The sequence below is a fragment of the Petaurus breviceps genome, unplaced genomic scaffold, assembly GCF_028583685.1.
Source record: "Petaurus breviceps papuanus isolate PSGF00001 unplaced genomic scaffold, PetGlider_PUasm1.0 76, whole genome shotgun sequence".
Lineage (NCBI taxonomy): Eukaryota > Metazoa > Chordata > Mammalia > Diprotodontia > Petauridae > Petaurus > Petaurus breviceps.
Window position 1 is genome coordinate 10,074,336 of NW_027186473.1, and position 24,162 is coordinate 10,098,497.

Sequence of the window (24,162 nt, forward strand, 5' to 3'; positions counted from 1 at the left end):
TAATTCTTTCTTCTTACATTCAATGACCTAAATTTTCATTCCTCCCCACATACCATTAACACATTTCTCTTTATAAAGGAAAAACACCCACTGACTTAAGTAATGGTCTTCACAGACAAATCTAAGCCAAGGACTACTGCACAAGGGTCCAAGACATTATATTTAAATAAAATGTCCATATTCCACTAACTTTAATGCTTCTGTTCCAACCCATAAACATCACTTCCTATTCCCTCCTCGCCAGCCTCTCACTATTACCCCTATAAGGAAGACCCCAGGTGGAAGGCATACACTTTGTCAGACACAGGGAAAGGGGCTGCATTCAGAGGGCTTCTGGGTCTCAGCTTCCACACTGGAAATGATACATTAGCCTACAGCCACATTATCAGAGTCCTACCAGAGCAGCTGTACAGGGGAGTCAGGTGATTCTGAAAGAGTGTTTATGCTCCGTTAAGTCCTCCACACCAAGAGGAAGGATCAGGAAGGGAAACTGAAGGGGATATGGGTTGTATTACCTGATCACTTGGCTGTAGCCAGCTGGTCAGGAAACCAGAGCCTGGTAGATCTTGTTATGTACAAGGTTTTGCTCTGGGGCAGTTCAAAGAGGATATTACTAGAGCAGAAGTGAAATGAGACCAGGAGTTTGCATAGAATATCTAGTCTTGCTTAACCCACCAGGCGCTGGGATGCCTTCTATGCTCACTCCATTTAGGTTAGGAAATCCCATCTACCTCTCAGGTCCCAGTTCAAATGTCACTTTCTCCATAAAATCTGACCTAATTATACCCATATCTGTCCAGCACTGGAAATGATATTTGTTTCCTTGTACTTTGCATAACAACTTGGTTGTATTTGCTTTGTAGAATTATCTTTTTCTATTTGGTATTATACCTATCCCTATATGTGTCCTTACCTTCAGTAATTTTACAATCTAGAAAGAGAAATATGTTTTATTTAATCTTTGTTTTTTTCCTTAGTATCTCACATAGTGCTTTACATAAAATTTGATCTTTAATAAATATTTGTGAAATTTGAATTTAATTATGCAAAGAATTCAGTATTAACCTAAGATTTTTATCCATATGATTTAGGAAAAAGGTAAATTTGCCTGCATAGATTTATCTGGAGTGGCCATCAAAATAAATGTAATTTCATCATTGAATTGTGTAATTGCTCCTCAGCCATTGGAAGCTATGTAGGTGGGGGAGATCCCATAAGTACAGCTACAGGAACACAGGAGAAACTAGCCCAGATATAGTAGCTAATATCTATTTTAAGGCATCTATTATCTTAAAATAATGGATAAAAGTTGTCCTTCTTACACCTCCAACTTCCCATTTTCTATAACCACTATTGAAAAATCAAGCAACGAAAACAAAACCCTGGATTCCATGTGGGAGGATAAAGTAGGGCACTGAACGAAAATAATACTTACATTGACCAATCCAAAGTAGTGTTCATTGATTGGAAACTGCTCTGGACCAATGTCTTTTTCCAGAGCAGAGGCATTGGTGCCCTGGAGAAAGAAAAGTAGTATGTTCAGTTTAATACAAATTAGAAAAGATGAAAAAACAAAACTTGAAAAAGTCACCTTCCAAAAGAAACATTTTCTTTGGTCAGAGATCTACAGTCTAGTTTGTAGAAAAAGAGGACAGCAAAAAGAATTCCAAGTAGTAGGACTTGGCCAGCCCACAAGGTAGAGAAATAACAGGCAGGAACGGTATTGTCTTCATTTCATTGTCTCTCATGCTGGTCAATAAGGTGTCAAAAATGGGAAGAATAAAAATTTAATATCCCTCACATCCAGCCACCCTTCTTTAGTCTTGGCAATATGCTTCTCTTTTACTGAAATCTTTTGTTCTCATCTTCCATTATGTCCTAAAAGAACTCTAGGAAAGAAGATGTATGAAACAATAAAATGGAAAAATAATGACCATAAAATTCCTTTGGAATAAAATGCTGGATTTATATGGGAGTGAAAATCTATCATCCAGAATGGAATATGGGCTGCACCACCAATTTCAACTTTCATAAAGAAAAAAACCTCACATAAAAAAAATGAAGGCAAGTTATGAAAGTTAAAAGAGCAAATTCATTTTCTTCATTTGATCCTCAAAACAACCCTGAGAAGTAAAGCTATTATTATCCCCATCTTACAGTTGAGTAAACTGAAACAGAGAGAGATTAAGTGACTTGTGCAGGGTCACATAGCTCATACATTTCTGGGTTGGATTTGAGCATGGGTGTTCTGGAGTCTAGGCCCCATGCTCTGTTTGACGTGCCACCTCTCACTGGATCAAATAGGGTAATACTTGTAATAGCACTTAGTATAATTTCTGACACATAACAAGAACTTAAGAAGTGCTTTTTCCCTTCCCCCATGTAGAATCTTGACCTTCCCAATGGCAACTACTTGATGAGCCAACTAAAACAGTCCTACACTTGTATACAAGAAACAATTATTTCTGCTCCCTGACCTTGGTAAAGCATCTTCAACAATGAATCTATTGGCACCAAGGAGAGGTGAACTAAAGTTTATACAACAATGTGAACTTAACAAGGTCAGGAAGAATGGAATCCAAATCAAGTAAATGACCAAGTTTTCTTTGTACGCAACTGGCCAGTGACAAAGAAAGACTCAGGAACTCATCCAAGGATATCCCTCCCTTAAGACACTATCCTCAGGACAGCCTTCCTTCCTTCCTTCTGACTTTCATACTTTAAAAGGCTTGGTTCTTTTAAGCCTTCAGAGATCTATGATACTGATATTTTTTAAGGCAAAAATTCTATCTTTTTAAGAACTGTTTCTGAAAGATAACAAACACATGGGACTTCACACAGACCTGTAAGGGGATATAGAATAAAAGCCTTTTTTTAGGTCTGTTGTTCATTATTATATTTGTTTCTACTTTGTTCATCATTAAAGTTCTTTGAGAGACTGTACTCATTCTGTAAGCACCTTTGTTTTGGTTGTTGGTTAAGTTTACAATAAAAAATCTGTTTAATTTCATTTAAGCTTGTAGCTCTTACTGCACACAATTAGCATTTCCTGCCAATAGAGTGAAATAGCTTCTGAAAAGCTGAATGAATGGAGTGAAAATAGGCACAACTGCTATCAAAGGCTGAAATGCAAAAACAACCCACTGTAAAGCAAGGAGCAAGTTGAAGGGATGGAATTTTCTGCCCTCCTCTAAATTGCCTTTTCCTCCCCACTAAATTTATATACTTTATCCACTATTTCAGTAATCCCTTTTCTTTACCTGTCATTTAGGAATGAAATACAATACAATACTGCTTAAATACATTTTGTTTCTAGTGATAAATGAGCCTATAGACTATCAGTTCCTCTTCTTAAGACAGATATTTACAAAAGACAGAGAGAAATTCATGTCCCCTAGAACCAGGATTCTTAACCCTCTTTATGTCTTGGACACCTCTGGCAGTTTGAGGATATCAATATCTATAGACCTCTTTTCAGAATGTTTTAAAATACATAAAATAAAAGATTACAAAAGGAAACTAATTACATCAAAATACAGTTGTCAAAATATTTTTTAAAAACATACAGGTATGTGAGATGAGAAGGAAGAAGAGAATTTAGAATAAAAATGTTTCAAAAATGAATGTCAAAGGGGCAACAAGGTGACACAGTGGATACATCAATGGCCCTAGAGTCAGGAGGACCTGAGTTCAAATCTGACCTCAGATACTTATTAGCTGGGTGACAATGGGCAAGTCACTTATCCCTCATTGCCTCAAAAAAAAAAAAAAAGAATGTTAAAAATTATTTTTACACGTAATTGGGAAAAAAATATTTTTCATAGTTGTTTTTCTTAAATACAAGTGCATGGACCTCAGATTAAGAATCCCTGTCCTCAAAGATCAAAATGAGTGCTCACTCACCATGATTTTAATCTTATAACTCCATTTCAGCTTGATACAATGAAGAGAAGACCTTGGAGACTGGAAGATCTAGCTTCAAGCTCTGCTTCTAGCCTTTCACCTCCACAAACCACTTAACATCCCAAGCAACATTCTAAGCCTCTAAACTGCTGATGATCTGCTCTGGTCAGCATCCATAATGGCATGAAATCACAGGTTAAAAAATAAAAACTTCAAATAAAAAAAAAAATTCATCAAGCACCTACCAGGTTCAAGGTCCTCTAGTGTTTTAGAAATGCAAAGACAAAAAGGTCTATCACCCAATAAAAAAAAGTCTCCCCCCGACCCATGCTTTTGAATCTCCAGCTTCCCTCTCAGCTCATCTATTAGACTCCTCCTGTAAGAGGACTTTCCTAATGACGCCAGTTATTAGTACCTCCCCTTCCAGAAATTATTTTGAATTTACTTTTTATATACTTTGTAATTGCTTATCTGAGTACATGTTGCATTCCCCTGGTAGAACAGAAGCTTCTGGAAGTCAGGGACTATTTGATTTTTTTCCCCTTGATATCCCCAGGGACCTGAATAAAACAGATATCTAGTAAGTGTTGGTTAAATAGAATTACTGCCCAGGTATGGGTTCCACTTTGTGATTCTGAATCTGTTTTTGCAGGATACACATGACTAACATAAAATCATTATGCTTAGAGTTCACAACATGTTTCTCCCTGAGACAGAAATGTTCTCAACCCCAGAAATGTAAAAACAAACAAAAAAATCCAAACTCCATCCAAAAAATTATCTTCCTAAGATTAGTTACCCTCTTGTTTAATCACCTAAGAAACATGTTATTTTCAAATTCCTGGTCCTAATAAAAAAATGGATTGTGCATAGTTCTTTCTGAAAAGAATGATCTTGAGCCCAACCACCATGAACAACACTTGTATTTGTGGTAAAGTAACATTCTCACACAAGAATCAGGGCAATGAAATGGTTTGACAGTGAAATGGGCTGTACTTCTCATCCTTTAGCTTCTGAGTTTATCATTCCAATGACACTACAGTAGTCTTCCATGACTCCAACACCTGAATTCTATCCACTGTGCCACCTCGCTGCCCCTTTGGGGGAACAGATAACACTGGGTCAGAGACTATGCAGAGTTTAGTGACTCCAGGGACAGAGTCACAAACCCTCCTGATGGGTTGCTGTCTCAAGCCTCTCCCCACTCCAATCCTTCTTCCTCATAGCCACCAGTGATGTTCTGAAAACACAAATCTGGACTATGTCAAGCACCTACTCAAACCCCAGTGACTTCCTATTTCTTTAAGAATTTATAAATACAAACGCTTCTGTCTGGCATTTAAAGCTCTGTGGATCTTGACCCCTTCTCTTTCTACTCTTCTTCCACATTCCTCTCCTCCATAATTTAGATCTGTGAGTTACTTGCTATTCCTCACACATAACACTCCATCACCTATCTACCTGTCTATGCACTAGCTGCCCCCCATGCCTGGAATGTGTCCCCCTCTCTACCTCTTGAAATGCTTGGTTCCCTTCAAGACTCCACTCCAATGCCTCCTTCTAGAGAAAGGTCTTTCCCAGCACCCTCAGCTGCTGGTGTCTTCCCCTCTAAAGCAATTTTCCACATACTCTGTGTGTATCTTGCATATACTTTTTAACATAGATGTTACCTCCCCCATTAAAATGTAAGTTCCTGAGGGCTGGGACTATTTTTTGCTTTTGATTTCTCTACCATTCCCCCCCCCCCATGCATGGATAGAGCAAGAAGGCTTAAAGGGATTTGAAAGCTGTACTTCAAATATTTAAGGAATCAGAAAAAGAACTGGACATTCTGCTTAGCTTTAAAGGGCAGAACCAACAGTAATGGAGAGAAGTTGCAGAGAGGCAGATTTAGGCTTGTTTACAAGAAAAACATCCTAATAGTTAAGAGTTATTCACAAGTTGAATGACCTGCCACAGGAGATGGTGGATTCCCCCTTCCTGGAGGTCTTCAAACAATGGCTAGATGACCCATTTGTTGAAGTAATACAGGTTTCAAAACCCCACAGAGAGATTGATTACTCAACACAGTATGCCTTTGTGAAGGGACAAATAGGAGCCAGAGCTTGGGAAAAGTCCTTCTTTTTCCTTTCTGCACTGAGAAAAGACAAAAGTGATTCCAAGCCCTTTGGGGAGAGTTGGGAGCAGAGTGGGGGATGGGGGGCAAAGGCAAGAACCAGAGAAAAAGAGAACAGATTTGGGGGAAATGGACATGTTGGGGGACTAGATGTCTTACCAAAGTTTGTTCTCTACAGGATCCTCCCCCAATTGCATCTGAAACTACTTGTGTCTTCTCTCAACGTGGAAAGATGATAAACTCTTCTTTCCAACTCTCCTTCCAACTCCACCCCTTGCACAGGCATGCAGTGTGGGGTAATCCTTCTGTCCACTAATGCAGTCTTACCTCAACAGCAGCTCACAAAACCCAGGTTACATCCCCTACTCTCCTTTAGATAGGAAACTAAGTGTCTTCTTCCACCTGAATTTAAACACTCCATTTGGACAGATAGAACCTACATGGCCAGCACATGGCTTACATGGAGAATGTTTGTCAGGGGATTCTGGTTTTACACATATGGATAGGATTAGGCAGCCTCAAGTCTCCTCCAACTCTAAATTTGCAGATGAGCTTGGCAACCTAATGGTTAAATAAGGCACTACTAGCCTAGGGGAATAGGAAAGGCAGCTCCCTGAGGATAGGTTTGGGAACACAATTTACTTCATAGTAATTCTGACAAAGGCAATTAGACAAGAAGGACAAACTCACAAATGAATAAAAACAAGAAAAAGCAATAATTAAGTGCTTACTATGTGCCAGGCACTTACACTGAGTTGTTCAGTTGTGTCCAATTCTTTGCAAGCCTATTTTGTGGTTTTCTTGGCAAAGATACTGGAGTGGTTTGCCATTTCCTTCTCCAGCTCATTTCACAGATAAGGAAACTGATCACACAACTAGTAAGTGTCTAAGGCCATATTTGCTCTCATGAAGATGAGTGTTCCTGACTCCAGGACTGGGATTGTATCCATTGAACCATCGAGCTGCCCTTCTATGTTAGGTACGCAATATACAAACCAAAAAGAGAGTTCCTACCCCAAAGAGAAAAATAAGACACACAGAGGGGCAGAGGTATGGGAATGAGTGGGAGGAGAAGGGAAGAAATCAAGAAAGGCTTCAGGTAGAAGGTGGTGCTGGAGCTGTGACCAGGAAATGCAAGAGAGGAAGAAGTAAGAAGAGAGTAAATTTCACCCACTGAAGACAAAAGTACAAAGAGATGGGAGATGGAGCATCTGTTTAGAATGACAAATAGTCCAATATGACTATCCAGTGTGTAAAGGAAAATAATAGGTATAAGAAGACTGAACAGATAAGAAGGACCAGGATGTGAGGAGTTTTAAATGCCAAACAGAGGAGTTTGTATTTGATTCCAGATATAATAGGAACCATTGGATCTTATTGTTAGGGAGCGTTGAGGTAGACATGGTCAGGCCTGTCTGAGTTAGGAAAATCACTTTGCTGCTCATGCGGAGAATGGATTGGAGAAAGGAGACTCCTGAAGTAGGGAGAGCAAATAAACATCCACCAAAATGGCCCAGGTGAAAGGCAATACAGGCCTTAGCTAGGGTCATGGCGACATAAATGGAGAGGAAAAGCTAGAACTGAGGGATATTATGGAGAGAGATGACAAGATTTGAAGAATGACTCCTAGATATGTGGGATCAATAAGAATAAGATGACAAGGAGGTTTTGAAAATAGGTGACGAGGAGGAGGAGTGCCCCCAACAGCAAGAGAGGGATCAAGAGAGTTCAAGAAAGGGATAGGCTTAGAAGGAAAGACAGTGAGTTCTGTTCTGAATATACTGAGTTTGAGATGATCATGGAAGCTCCAGTTTGGAGTGTCCAACAGTCAATGGGACTGGTGCTCAGAAGAGAGGATGTATGTGTATGTGAGTGTAATGCACTCCCCCCCCCCCCCTATATATATAGAGAGAGACAGAATGTGCGTGTCTCACAGAGCAATTGATTGAAACATCCCTTCCAGGAAGGGTAGTGTTAATCTGATTATTGTTCAAAGAACAAGAAATGTGGGGGAGGGGGTAGTGACATGTGAGTAGTAGCATGGCAGGAAGATGATCAGAGTACAACGTGATGGGTCTGTAGCAGAATGGATGGAGTGAAGTCTCACCAATCAAGAGTTTGGTAGAAATTTCCTAGTGTAAGAGCTGGAAGACTTGGTCAGTAGATGGACCTACGACATCAAGGACGCTTTCACCTTAGGGAGTTGAGAAGAGGAAACATGAATGAAGAAGATGGAAGAGTGGTTAAAGAAAGAGAACAGGAAACTGTGTTGTTCTGAAGCCACAGGAAGAATACCCACCCAAGAGGAAGGTGATCACTAACAATGTCAAAAGGAAAGCCATAAAGAACAAGGCACAGAAGACTTTCAAGAGAACATTTCCAGTACAGTGTAGGGGCTGAAAACTACTTTTCAAGGAGCTAAAGAAAGGATTTGTGGTAAGAAAATGGAGACATTAACTGATGAAATACAATGGAAAATTATAATAAAATTTAATAATAGAACTGCCTCTTTTTAGTAGCCCCAGCACTTAGCATAATGCCTGGATTATAATAAGCACTTAATAAATGTTTACTGACAGGCTGAATTTAAAAAGAAAAGTACAGATATATTTTAAATATGAAAGAATTCAGAATAATGCCAAGTGAAAAAAGCAGAGCCAGAATATCGGGATACATATTAGTTATAATTATATTTTTGTTTTGGGTTGGACCTATGATTTCATGAAATCATATAGGGAACTCCCAGTAAAGAAACTCCCTCTACTGATACAAACTATGTTTGCTCTCAAACTTTTCATTTTGAGAGTCCTTGCCCAAGATCACTCAGTTATGATTACATAATTTTTTGCAATCCACAAATTTAAGGTTGACAAAATTTTATGTCCACAATGTAGACAACATGGACAATATGGGGCAGAGGGGAAAGGAATAACTGTTAAATTATTATAGATATATACAAATCTTTTGAAGCTTAATTAATTATACATGAGGTTTAGTTGACTTTTCATTATATAAAAGTTAATCTCACACACACAAAAAAACTTGTTATTATATAAAAGTTAGTTTCACACAAAAAAATTACTTTAAAAAAATTAAGGTATTTACCTCCTCTTATCCTACTTGTTTGAAACTCTTGATTCAGGAATTTTCTAAGGAAAGAGAACCCAAAGTAGCTTATATATTTGAATAAAAAAGGATTCAAAGAAAAACCACACTGCAAATAGATCCGTTTAAAACCCCAGAAAATCTATGTGTTGTGTCCCCTTTCAGAAAAATAGAGACAAAGAGCCAACTAATTTAGGACCAATCCATCCCAGGAATTATTAAGGGAAATGAGGATTCTACTATTTATTTAATTTTTTCAATTTAAAAAATGTTTTCTCTTCCTTCTACCTCTCCCCTCTATTAGGGGAAGAAAAAACAACACACCTTGTAACAAATATGCATAGTTAAACAAAATGAATTTCCTCGTCGGTCTCTATTACTTTTCAAAAAAATATTGAGGAATGAAAAGAATGGAGCTGAGGGGAGAAAAGTCTCAACCATGTAACCACAGCCATAAGTAGGCCAAGGCAACTAGACTTAACTCCAACAATGAAAGTACTGTTCCAGGAAGTATTTCCCTTCCACTACATATCTCCCAACATACATTTATCCCAGGTTACCTTCTCTAACCCCACTCACCCCCTTGCCCTACATGCACAAAAGCTTTGCATATAACTTCGAAACTAACTGAAGAAATAGATAGTTATTAGAATAAGAGCATGTATGGTAAGCCCATGTCTAATCCAATTTGGGATGATCTTTTTAGTTGAGAGTTTGAGTAATTCCAAAGTGATAATGGGATAATGTACAAAAAGCTGGGCAAATGGTAAGGACATTTTGCTGAACAGAACCAGTTTGGCTGATGGCTTTATTGGTTGAAATATGTAAACACAATATTCAAAATAATATTAGCTCACTCACAACTAACCATCCACCACACTGAGTAACACCGGTTCTCACTCTTATTGTAAATAACTATGGAGATAAAACAATGAGTGGTGTGTAAATTTTCACAGGATATTAGTCACTTTGAAAGAAATAGAATCAAAAAGGTTATAAGTAACGTTTGTTGAGTCATTTTCCACTCGTGTATGACTCTGACTTGATCCTATTTGGGGTTTTCTTGGCAGAGATATTGGAGTGGTCTGCCATTTCCTTCTCCAGCTCATTTTACAGATGGAGAAACTGAGGCAAACAGGGTTACGTGACTTGCCCAGGGTCACACAGCTAGTAAATGTCGGACACTGGATTTGAACTTAGGAAACTCACATTTTCCTGACTACAGGGCTGGTGCTTGTAGGCAGTACAAGGAAAAGAATGTCAGTATCATTTATTTTAATCATGTTAGAGGCTAGAATCCAGGAAAATGTTAAAATGATATCATGTACCAAAATAATTTGATTATAGAATTATCCTCAGAATAAAGATCTGACTGGAATAATTTTTAAATTCTTTTTAACTTTATTCATCAGTACTTATTAAGAAAGCAAATTAGAACACAGGACTGTATCTATATGCAATATCATTTCAATGATATAAACCAAAGGATACACTTGAAATGTTATTAATTCCTGGTAACAGTACCATGTCTAACAGAAGAAAATTTTTAAAAAACCAACATGTAGGATATTAAGTGTTTTAACACTATGTTCTATGGTATTCTTTTTCCTAACTATACTTATCTGACAAAGTCATCACTGAATGATAGCAATAAATAGGATAAAAGGGAACTGGGTTCTATTATCACTTTGCCTTAGCTTTAAAAAAAAAACTTTTAAAAAGCACTTTTTAAAGTAGCCTGTCATAAGACAGAATATTAAATTTGTGGCTGGTAAGACCTCGGTTCAAATCCCATTCTGACATTTATTTGTGTATGACCCAAGTGCCTTAAACACCACCCTAGGATTTATCTTCTAAGTCACAGATGGGTTTCAATCCCCACATTGACACAATCATAGATCCTTCATGCATTCAGTATAAAGCATCTTCATATCTCACTATTAATTTTATCTCCACAATATGCTTGTAACACAAGTAGAGGCAGGCAATATTTATTCTTGTTCTATAGATGAAGAACCTGAAACCCAGAGATAGTAAGTCATTTGCTTAAAGTAACACTGTCAATTAGTGAGAAAAGCCAGGAGTCCCAGCTCATTACTCTTTGTTTGTCCTACATCCTAGTCCTTCCAGGCTATAACACGGAAGCAATTCATATAAATGCAGGCTAGTGGTTCTTTGACCCTCTACCATAATATTTCCAAATCTTAATTATTTGTGGATAAGAACAATAGCAAATGCTGGGGAAATTCACTGACCTGACTTCTTGTTAATGGTCTGTTTCATGCACCTGAGCTACAAAATCTCCTGCCAAAGAAAGATGGCCCCTGGACATGAGATACAGTAGAATAACCTGAGATCAGGATGGAACATGGAGAAAAAAGAACTCAAGTACGCTTAGGGGCTTTGGTCAGCAAACCTAACTAGAGTCAGAGACTGAGCTCAGAAAATACATTCCTTGCAGGCACAGGTAAAAAAAAAAAAGTCATTAGAAACAGCAATTAGCTTAAAAGTGGAAGCGCAAAAAGTGTGCTTACCACTTTTCTCTTTTCCAGCACATTCTCTATTTGTTCTTTAGCAATAACCCTATAAACCTTAGTTAGATTTTACTGATTTCCTTCAAAGTTAAATTAATTGTGTTTATTTTACTCGTGGAAAATGAAAAACCTAAAATTGCTTGGGCAGCGGTCACAGGAAACAGGATAACAGGGCAAATCTCAGACCTTTCCCTGACTCCAGAAATGACAAAACTCAACTGTCTTTTGCCCAATTCCCTCTTCCTCCAACCTAACTCACTCCTGCAGTGATTGTATCTAAATTATTTTGATGAATGAAGAAAGGATCATAGATGTTGACCTACCAGGGACCCTAACAGTTACTTGCTAAACCAAAGCCCTTTCATTTACAGATGAGTACATTAAGGACTGTAGAGATGAATCAATTCACCCAAGGTCACACAGGTTGTTTAACACATTTAACGAATGGCAGGATTCGAACCAGCTCCTAGGATTCCAAATCTAGCCTTCTTCTATTGCACCATGCAGCCTCTCTCTAGGTCAGAGATTCCATAAATAGTCTATCACTGGAGAGATTTTTCATCTTAAATAACCCAAGTCAATTACTCTTGCCCCAAACCCCACAAAGTAGATGACCAGAGAAGTGAAAGTCTTTCTCTCCCCACCCCACCCCGCAAGTATTTCTCTATTTTCCTTAAGGTAAACAGCTAAAGATTTTAATGCAATTGAATCTGACCTATGTACTTTTCTGGCTAGGATCACTTAACCACCTTCACCAAAACACTGATTTCTAAACTAAGCAAATGAATAAACATGTTGGGTGACATGATGTACCTTTCATTACCAGAAAAAGGAGAGGTGTATTATATCTTGAAGGGTCATTAGAAGATTTTTGCCAAACACATTCACAATTACATTTTTCATCTATATTTCTGTCTGAATTCGGAGACTGATTTTCCTTTTCTACAATTCTTCTTTAAAAGTACTCTCGGGGCGGCCAGGTAGCACAGTGAGTAAGAGCACCAGCCCCAATGTTGGGATGACCTGGGGATCGAATCCAGGCTCAGACACTTAGCATCCACCCAGAAACACCTGGCCATGTAACCTTGAGCAAGTTACTTAACCCCAATTGCTTAGGGGCAGCCAGGTGACTCAGTGAGTAAGAGCACCGGCCCGGTGTCAACAGTCATTAAAAATCCTTGCAAATCCAATATCACCTTCTCAAATTACTGTTTTCAAACCACTATCCATGGGGGCAATTAGGAGGCACAGTAAATATAGCACTGGCCCTGGAGTCAGGAAGACCTGAGTTCAAATCCGAACTCAGACACTTGACACACTTACAAGCTATGTGACCTTAAGCAAGTCACTTAACCCCAATTGCCTTGCCTTCCCCCCTCTAAAAAATATATATATATATATATACAAACCACTATCCTTCAAAATTCAACACTGCCTTCAAAAACTAAACCCACATAAATTAGTCATTTTTAAGACACAAGACCCTAACTGTCCACCAACATCCCAGATGTGGGGCTAGGAAAGTGCTTTTGGGTAGAAGCAAGGTTCATTGCCAATTTACCGGGAAAAGGCAGTGGATGGTCTGTCACTCAATTGGAACACCTGGCTTTTGATGCTTTGAATAATTATTTAGGACCTTCAGAAGTAACTGAGGTAATCAGATGTAGATAAAGCCATCTTTCTGTTCCCCATGGCTATGGAAGACTGAGCTCTTATTCCATTATCATAGGATCATAGATGTATAGATGGAAAAAACCTTAAAAGTCATCAGGTCCAACCCTGTCACTTTACAAATGTAAGATCTTCAACTGATCTATAGATGGATAGGCCAAGATCTGAGAAACTGGATGAGAATAAAGTCTTTCTGTTGTTCAGTAATTTCAATCACGTCCAACTCTTCATGACCCCATTTGGGGTTTTCTTGGCACAGATACTCTATTGGCTAGTCTTTTCCTTTTTCAGCTCATTTTAGATGAGAAAACTGAGGCAAACAGGGTGAAATAATTTGCCGGGGGTCACAAAGATACTAAGTGTCTAAGGCCACGTTTGAAGTCAGGTTTTCCTGACTCCAGGCCCAAAGCTCTATCCACTGCACCACCTGTGGATTTTATTTTATGCATTTAAACATTTAAAAACATTATTCTGAGAAGAGGCCCATAGGCTTCACCAGACTGCCAAATGTCCATGACACACCAAAAGCAAAAAAGTAAAAACAAAACAAAAGCCCAATCTAGTTCAACCCTCTCATTATAGACGAGGGATAACCGAGACTGCCACCTATATATCTATTTCCCCCTTTCTTTTCTGATTGCTTAAAACAGCACAGCTGCCTTCTAGAAAAGCTGAAGAAATTGATTAAGGTATATGATGCTTTATCATTCCATTCTCATTATGAAACCTGAGGTTCATGTTGGAAGAAGTGGAGCTAGGAAAGTGCTTTTGGGCAGAAGCAAGGTTCATTGCCAATTTTTTTTTTCCCCATCATGGGGCCTGGTGAGAAGTTGGTCCCACTTGGCTGTGGCTGCAGCTTCTAAGGAGCAGGTTAGAACAGGGTTTGTTTCCCTCTAATCACTTCTGACCCAGCTATGCTCAGAGGGAACTATTTAAACCACAGCTTAAAGTAATATTTGCAAATTTGTTTCCTACTTTGCCAGTCTTGTTAAAGTAAAATGTATGTATGTGTTCTTGTGGGGATGTCCTTGTTTTGGAAATACTTCTAAGACTCAAGCTTTTCTTCCTGAAAGAACAATGGAATGATCCAACACGAATTACATAAGCGGTAAGTTCTCCTTTAGGCCAATATGAGGTCATTTGAAGAGCCAATTATTCAATTTATGGATTGTTCTCTAGAAGGTCCCTTGCAGCCTCCTAGTATTCATCTTTTATCCACTGGAAGGAAAGCAAAATTGAAATGGAGAAGTTAAAATCTGTAAGGTTTATTGAATAAAAAAGAAAAAATTGATAGCCAATGTCAAGTTTTAAAATTTTAGAATTATACTTGTATTTAGCTCATTCATTTTATGAAAATTACTCTAAATTTAACCAATACTTTAAAGAGAAAATACATTCCATATATAACACAGCCTTTTCTGATCACACAATGCGAGTGCCCAGCCTCCCCTCCCCACTATCTTATATGTTTGGTATCAACCTCTTCATATATGCATGCATGTATATTTACATATATGTATGTGTATGTATATATATATATGGTGGTCTCCCTTGATAGAATATAAGCTCTTGGAAGGCAGGGGCTGTTACATTTTCACTCTGCATGCCTTTTACATAACACTATCTAGCACATTTCTATAGTCATGTGAAAAATGTTCTATATATTACTTTTGATTAGAGAAATGTAAATTAAAATAACCCTGAATTACCTATCATATTGGCTAATATGACAGAAAAAAAAATGAAAAATGTTGGAGGTGATGTGGGAAAACTGGGACACCATTACACTGTTGGTGGAGTTGTGAACTGCTTTAACCATTCTGGAGAGTAATTTGGAACTATGCCCAAAAGGCAATCAAACTGTGCATTCCCTTTGATCCAGCAATACCACTAGTAGGTCAATATTCCAGAGTTGTTTTTTTTTTTAGGGAAAAGAACCTACTTTTACAAAACTATTTATAGCAACTGCTGTGGAATGTCAAAAAACCTAAGGAATACCTGCCAGCTATGAAGTGGCTCAACAAATTAAGGTGTCTGAATGCAATGAATTACTATTGTGATATAAGAAATGAGAAAAGAAACAGCTTCAGAGAAACTTAGGAAGATTTGTATGAACTGATAGCAGAGTGAAACAGGCAAAACCAGAATCACTCATACTATAACAATACTGTAAAAGTAAACAAGTTTGAAAGACTTTACCAAAAAGTCTAGCCTTTAGTAGGGGCTTGCTGATTGCTACTCGATTACATGGGGTCAAAAAACAAAATAAAAAACTGTTCTATGGCAGATTTTATAGGCTGTATTCCCTTTCATTCGTTTCTCAGCTCTGCTTCTGAATTGCTAGACTCTGCCCCATTTCTCAGCTGCCATTTCCCCCTTGAGCTTCCCTCAGAGCCTGGGGTCTCTCCTCCTGCTGGAACCTCCCTGGACCCAGCAGGATCCCTGCTCCCACTGATGAATTCCTCACAGGGACTTAATTTTGGAGAGGCGCCTAGGCTAAGCCAGCCTTCAATTCCCTCCTCCACTCTGCTTCCTGCTTTCCAGAATTTCAGTCCTTTCCTTCTTTTAATTATTTCCTGTTTATCCTGGATATCGGCTGCTTTGTTTGTCTGTTTGCATGTAGTCTCTCCCATTAGAATGCAAGTTCTTTGAGGACAGGGACTGTCTCTTTTGCTTCTTTTTGTACTCCCAGCACTGAACACAGTGCTTGGCACACTGGAGGTGCTTAATAAGTGTTTACTGATTAATTGATGGATACCATGCTTCTATTCAGTCACCTTCTCCCCAGCCTTCCAACTTTTCAGTTCCTTTTTGCATAATGTTCTTTCCCATTAGAAAGTAAATTCCTAGAGAACAGTAATTATCTTTTTGCTTATATTTGTATCTCCAGTGTTTAGTACAATACTTGGAAACTAGAAAGTGCTTAATAAATGCTTATAGTCTCGATGTATTCAAGAAGTATGATATCTAGAATTGTTATGGATTTACATAATTTTTTTTTAAAATAATCACATTTTCTCAGAATTGGAAGAGACCTCAAAAGCCATCTAGTCCCACACGTCCCTGTCTTAAGAATCCACAACATCACCGGTAAGGGATGCCTCAAAAATCCTCAGTGGGGGGGCAGGGGGATCTACTATCTCCTCAAGGATGCTCATTCTACTTAGGGACAATTCTAATTGTTAGGAAGGTTTTCAGGAAGTGGCATCTAAACCTACCTCTGCAACATCAACTCTTTAACCTGCTCCCCGGGCCAAACACCAGTTGAATAAACTAGTAACTGTTGCAATTCAATCTATGCAGAATACAAATTTCTGATAAAAAAAAGATAACATTCTGAAAAATAAAGTGCAAGTTAAAAAAAGTACACTCGGAGTACTTCTCACAAATCTGTGTTCAGGCAGGAACTGATAAGTCACATTACACCAAACTCAACTGAAGAGAAATGTACTTATGTGGAAGGAAGACTGTAATTGAACTTTACTTCCTGAATGGATACCAAAGAGCTTTTGCATAAATTCAATGAATCTATAAAACAGCCACTTCTAGGTCTCATAAGCTGCTATGAAGATACTCTTCTCTAATGCTCACTTTAATTGAACCAAAGTTAGTTTTCGAAATTAACAACATTGAGCTAAACTGAGATCTGGTTTTGAATAATAATGACTTCCTTCATTTAGAGACTAACAAGAAATACTCTAACCATCCTAAAATCAATAGATAATCTTCTTGTTATACCAGCTTGTACTTTTTCCCATTCAATCACTCCTCTCCATCACATCTTCTTAACTATCACAAAAGTCACATCTCTTCCTTGGGAGTCTTTCCTCTTTTCTCACACACATACACACACATTCTGAGGTTGGATATGTTTTAGCCAGAAGAGATCACAGCGTTTCCTTTAAAATCCAATCAGTAATTATTAAAGAGCCTACTATATACAAAGCACTCAGAAGGACAAAATTGTCCTGGGGGTTAGTACAAAGAAGACTAATAGCCAGGGTACACATTCAAGAATTTAGAGCCAGAAACTACTTTAGTGCTCACCTTACACTTTTAAGATCATCCAAAGTCATTACCTTCAATTAGGCTAAAAGCTGATTCCCATCTTGGAATCACCAAGAAACTCAAAATGAATAATTCTAAACTTGAGCTAAATTGGAATCCAAAAGTCAATGCTATTAAAACTGTAAGAAGAATTCTGACCTCACAACTACTTGCTAGTTTAGATTGTTTTTTAGACAGACTTAAATATACCTTTGCTAGTCATCTGAATAGTTCAGGACTTGCAATTAAGAATCACTGGTTGAGAAGACCTGGAGATCGAATCCTGGGCTCGGACACTTAGCACCCACCCAGAAACACCTGGCCGTGTGACCTTGAGCAAGTTACTTAACCCCAATTGCTTAGGGGGCGGACACTTAGCACTCACCCAGAAACACCTGGCCCTGTAACCTTGAGCAAGTTACTTAACCCCAATTGCTTAGGGGGCAGCCAGGTGGCTCAGCGAGTAAGAGCACCGGCTCCAGTGTTGGGACGACCTGGAGATCGAATCCCGGGCTCAGATACTCAGCACCACACCCAGAAATAACTGGCCGTGTAACCTTGAGCAAGTTACTTAACCCCGATTGCTTAAAAAAAAAAAAAAACCACTGGACTTTTTCCATAACCCTACCAATGTTTCAATTTTACCACAACTACATTGAATATTGCAAAACTATAATAGTAAAATGTGAACTTACCAGAGTGGTAAACTAGGAGGAAAGTATATAGTAAGGTCACCAAGCGACCCTGAGAACGTTATTTTTACAGTACCTATTATCTCATAGGTTTTTGTGAGGAAAGGACTTAATAAACCTTTCCTGTAGAACAGGAATGTACAGAATGACCACTATTAGGGTAACTTTGTGCCAGTGTCATTTGATACTGCTTCTGCTCCTATGAAATGTATATGATAATTATAAAGTATGTAGAAAGCCCTTTAAAGATAATATTACATAAAATAAATATGACTGACAAAACTTTTTTAAAATATTAAGAGGAAGGTGAAAGTTAAAAAACAAAATCTAATTTATAGAATATTTTTAAAAAATAAATTCTTTTCAAGCATATGCAAATATCAAATGACTTAGAAGGGAAATCCACATGAATGAGGTTTCATTGTGGTTTTTTTTTTATTTAAGTACACTACACATTCAATATAATGGCATTGGTATGGTTAGCCAAATCCCTAATATAAGAAGGTTAAATATATCTTAATATTTCTATCATGAGTTCATGAACCTAGAAAATAACAAGGGGAAAAAGACAACTGATAGAAGAGAAGTAATTCCCTCTCATCCCTTTATTTAATTTGATTTGCATCTATTTCACAAGAGTCTCCCTTTAACACAATTTCCATTCTCATAGTTTAGACTTGAACTTCTGGACAACTGTCATCTCCCATTCATTCAAACTGAAAACTTTCAGGTTTCAGTTTCTCAAATCAGTAAAGTAGGAAGGTGAGACCCCATATGCTGATTTTAATGACTAACAGCTGATTCTCCCAAATTAATAGTTATTCTGTGGGCTCAGTTACTAATTATTTAAAGAATAGCATGGATAACTAGCAACTAACTATACTAAATTAACTACTTCTTAAATCTAAAATTTTTTTCCCAACTATGACCTCAGAGAAATCATTTATTCATCCAGATGGATGAAAAATTTCCAAAGTAGTCATCTAGATTCAGGATTTTTCAAAATGTCATTAAGTTTTAGCTACTCACTATCTGGGTATTCAAAATGGCATTTCAAGGCATTACTGTCCACTTTTTAAAAAAGAGTCAATTGGAAACAACATATATTATGATTACTAAAATTTTTAATAAAAAAAATTTAATTTAATTTTTTTTAAATCTTAAGGACTTTAAGGATCACCTAATCCAACACTCTTATTTTACATATAAGGAAAATAAGATCCAGAGACATGAAGGAATTTGCCAAATTTATACAACTGGCAGAGTCAAGCTGAATCAAGGATTCTTGCCTCTCAATCCAATGCCATCCCCTTCATCATGCAACATATTATAATAATCTACATAAGGAAAGCACTCAACAAATGTTGATTGACCTGGTAGTATATATCTTTTATAAAGACTTTGCCTAATTCTATGTGATTATTTAGCAAACAGAAGTCTATATTAAGTACTTCCTTAGTTTTACAAAGTAAGAAACCAAGACTAAGAAAGAAGTATAGTAATTTGCCCTAAATCACAACCTAAGCCAATTGTAGAGAGAAAAGGCCCATATACAAAAGCCATAAATTCAGAGCACATCATATATTTTTCAAAGGAATAACGAACTATCACACCATGATATCTATTGGCTATAGAAAGCATTTTATAACCACTAATCCAACAATAATGGCAATCAGAAACATTTAAACCAATTTGTGTATATTAAAGTCACATTTTAAAATGTCATTTAATTTCTCCAAACAAAATCGACTTCTTCTAAAGAGCTCTCGGGTTCTCGTTTTTCATCTGACAACATTTTAAAGCTCAACTCATCTATTGTGGGATACCGACCACGAAGATTGAGTGAAGCCTTCTTTAACCAGCCATAGACATTTCAACATACTCTGGTAACTAACGCACTCTGAAAATTACAACACACCAGCCAAACAAGCTTTATTACCTTTGAACTAGACACTGTGGCCAGGATGACATTCCTTAAGCAAGTTTATCAAGAAGTCTTATGGAAAGGGTACAAATGGGGGAAAAATATTAATACAAATAAGATCTAACAGACTGGGAAAACATCTGGAGTTTTCTTTTTATTATATATTTAAACTGTGTAGGTTGGAGAAGGAAAAATGTTCATTTCTTCATCGTGTGAATAATATTGGGTGCTATTTTCTTGTGTCTCCTCTGCTTGGTCAGGAAAACAAATCTTCTTAATACAGGTCTTAGCTTTGTTGAATCTCAAATAAAAAGATGAAATCCTTTTAAGTCCCTCATTAATACACATCATTCTTTTCAGAATATGCCGAACCCAGCCTGTCTAAAAAATGTAACCTTAAAGTCAATCAATTCTCCCTATTTGTTACAGAGACTGAAACTGGACCTGAACAAACACCTTGGTAAGGAATAAGATATGGATTAATAAAAACAGATTCCAGAGTGAAAATGAAGGGAGGGGGAGACCCATAAAAGACCTACCTGAAAACAATTCATCATCAAATGCAAACCCTAAAATGAAGTCCAATGAGTATTTATGTCTGATCAGATGAAAAAAGCAGCATCCCAGCCAGAAGTAAACTCATCTCACCAAACATTCTCCTCTGGCTCAGCCAGATAGGGAGGGGCTGAAATTACTTATGTGTTTTAAAAGGGGGAGTGGTCACAATTTTCCACTCCACCTTCCTGTTTACATTATTATTTTGTTTGATTAGCATCTATTTTGCAAAGTACTAGACACTTAGGATTGTTTATATTTATAACTGTTGCTATTGAGCCAGAGGCAGAAAGAGTACCATTTCCACTTTGACACCACAGAAAAATGAAGCCAAGAGAAACTAACTGGCTTGATCAGTATAGGAGGAATTAGAGCAGAGGGGTTTAGCACTCACCATTTATGGTTCACTATTTAATTGAAAGAGGACCATTAAAGCTGATTCCTCATTAGCTCCCTTTGTAAGAAGATATGGAGACAGGTGAGCTTTTGTCAAACACTCCACAGGCCCACAATGTGTAACCCCCCACATTTCATTCATTGGCCAGTGCAAACAGATTCGAGTTTCATAGGGAACAGCAAGAAACATGTTCTCAATTGCCAAAAACACCCCATGGCCTCCTCTATAAGAATAATAAAGGTGGAAGGAGGTGGGGGAGATCCTAAACCATCACCACCAAAGCATTAAGGCAGCTTCCTCCTCTGGTTTCTTGCTTTGCCATTCTGCCATTGATGCCCAGTGGAGAATACCTCTGCAGCAAAGATGCATGCCCCAAGAAAGACCAGAATATTTCACAGTGTCCCATGAAAAAGCCGATTTCTCTTTCATTCCCATGACCACTTTTCATTATGAGGCTGTTGCCAGTCCAGGCTGAAACAGTATCCACTATGAACCATTAAAAATGAAAAATCAAACTAAAAGAAATAACTGGTTTACTTTATCTAGGGAGGTAACACTTTCTTTCTCCCTCATGCATGAATGCACACACCTACAGAAGACCAGGAGACCTGATCTCCTTTAGGCAGGGAAGGGAGATGAAAATGAGGAAGGTGCCTATGGTCTCACACCAATTATAATTCTCTCTGTGCCAGTAACCATTGCTGGTTTCTCTTTGAAGTGCTAGTGTTCGATTTGCAAGTACTGTCAGTCACCACTTGAAGCTAGCCTAACAGTTAGAATGTGCCCTGTTCCATTCTAGAGATAAAGGAGGGTTCACCCAATACTCTACTTGGCCACGTGTTAGTCTGGCATCTCAGGTGTGAAATAGAAGATAAACTGGAGGAGACTGAGGGGGAGAGGAGAGCAGGCCTGATCACCTTACCCCAGGGGCTTCCAACTCAAGTCTCACTTTTAATTTGGCTATCTCACCCGAACCTCCTCAGATTCCACCTAAAAGCCTGTTCTACCAGTTCCCTGAGAGCTTCAAAATAAGGTGATTAATAAATAAAAGATACTAAAAGAATTGGTGCCATGGTTCCCAGCAGTATCCTAGCCACTCTAGGGTGGCTGAATGAATCCTGATAGGAACTGTAAACAAATAGAGTGGCACACCCAGAAGAGGTTCCTGAGGTCGGAGGGGTACAGCATCTAGTAGGTGCGAACGACTGCCTTACTCCATGGGCAAGCTGGAATTCTTCAGGGCAGAGACACAGAGCAGGGGTGCACACAGGGACTCACATAGGGTGGGTTAGAGACTTGGGGAAATTGCCGTTGATCACATAGGGTGGGTTAGAGACTTGGGGAAATTGCCGTTGAAGAACCTGCAAAGGATATGGCACCGGAGAGGAGAAACACAAGTTAACGTAACTGTTAGGAAGCACCCGAACCCCACCTTAGGGCAAGCAATAACTCCACTTGCTTTTCAAAATCTCTCCCTCCCTCAATATTTGTTAAAGAGCTAGAGAAGGAGGAGGACCACAACTGAATGGTATTACGCAGTCCACTTTAACAGCTGGGACCAGAGGGCCTGAAAATGCCACTGATTTCCAGATAGCATTATCCCCCTATTCACAGATGAGAAAAACTGAGGCACCTTGGTGAAGAGGAAGCGATTTTTAACAAACCAGGGCGCAGAGGCAGACGTCCAAAGGAGAGGTCTGAAGCATACTTTTATTTTAAATTATAGTATATATTTCAAAATTGCTAATACCCATGCATTTCAAATGCAGTTCGGCGACGCAGTCCCAGAGTATGGGGGTGGGGCGGGGAGGAGGGTCGGGATTCCAGACGCGCATTCTCCCACGGCGGGGTCACAGAGCTGGGGTTTCCCCCAGACGCCAGCCCGAGGTTCGGCCCCACCCCCAGCCCACCTCCACTCGGAGCCCGCCGGGTTCAGCCTCAGCGCGGGAGGGGGCAGCAGCGTGGCGGGACCCTGTGGGAACGGCCGGTGTGGAAGGATTGGAGGGCTGGGGAAGGAAGGGTTCTCCCACTGCTCTTACTAGCGCTCTCGGGCCACTTTAGACCTTCGTCCTTTTCGCTGCTGGACCTCACCCGGAGACCGCCACCTCCCCACCCCCACCCTCCACCTAGCCCTTGGCCCTGGGGAGGTTTGCTCTTACTGGGCTTTCTTTCATTCCTTTTGCTCCTCATTCCTTCAAACCAGCCTCCAGGCTGGCTGGTACTCACCATATTACAGATGGAGGCGATGTTTCGGACAGTCATTAGTCTAAAGGTTGCAGTGATCCCGCACCGCCATCTTTATAAGGTGAAAACAGAAATGCCCATGGTCGAGAGCTCTCGGGGAGGGATGGGCGGGGGGAGGCGGATCGGGGTCCGGGTTTCAGTTTGGTTTGGTTCTGGGCTGGAGGGGGTGGGGGAGGAGGAAGGGAAGGCGGGCGGGGGTGGGGGGGGAGTGGGGAGTGGCGGGAGTGAGCAGCGGCAGCTGCGGGAGGAGCTGGAGGAGGAGGAAGAGGAGGAGGAGGTGGGGAGAAGCTAGATCAGCCTCCCAGACCAGCCCACTTCCCAGCGCTGCCTGCTGCAGGGGAGCCCCCGAAGAGTCGGCGCTGCCTCCTCTGCCACCTTCCCCACCCACAACATCCACTCCTCCCGCTGCGGACCTCTGGTCGCTGCGGTGCTCTGGGGCACTGGCTAGGGGCGCGCCACTCGCATCTCCCCTCTTCCTTTTCCTCCTGCTGCTGCCCCTCCACTCCTCTCTAACTCTACCCCCTGCTTTTCCGCTTGGCTTTTTGCTTTACTGTTTGGGGTCTAACGCCGCAAAGGAGATGGAAGGCGATGGACTGCCTTTCCGGACTCTGAAAACTCCCGGCCTTCAGAAGCTGCAGCAGCGCCAGAATCCTTCGACCTTCCTCCTCCTCCTGTGCCGCCTCCTTTGCTTCCTCTTAGCTGCTATTCTCTCCATTTCAGCTCATCGCCAGGCGGTCAACTTTGACAAGCGCCGCCGGAGAGAAAGGGTCAGCGCTAGTAATTGGCATAGACTGGCACCAACCCGGCCTATCGGACCGAGGGGGAAGCTGCCCACCCCGCAGCCAATCGGGTGCCTGGCAGGGGAGGGGAATCCTCCCCACACCCACCCACCCCCATCTCGGACTGTGTGAGAGTATGGCCTTTGGGGCTGGTTATGAGTCCAATGCATTTCTGTTTTGCACCATCCTTTTGGG

At 39.6% G+C, this 24,162-nt stretch overlaps 1 protein-coding gene across 2 annotated transcripts in view; it reads right to left on the reverse strand.

Moving 5' to 3' along the window:
- The window catches only part of USP46 (ubiquitin specific peptidase 46), a 68,404-nt gene extending 45,065 nt beyond the window's left edge, over positions 1-23,339 (reverse strand). Inside the window, exons 1-2 of one of the 2 annotated variants that reach the window (XM_069105221.1) lie at positions 23,171-23,339; positions 1,436-1,516 (exon numbers count right to left, since the gene is read on the reverse strand). In XM_069105221.1, coding sequence (XP_068961322.1) covers positions 1,436-1,516; positions 23,171-23,206 — 117 coding nt within the window. In that variant the 5' untranslated portion in view covers positions 23,207-23,339. Of the gene's footprint in view, positions 1-1,435; positions 1,517-20,531; positions 20,687-23,170 lie in introns of those variants that run through there. The other variant, XM_069105222.1, reaches the window with a different exon arrangement.
- Positions 23,340-24,162: the final 823 nt, after the last annotated feature.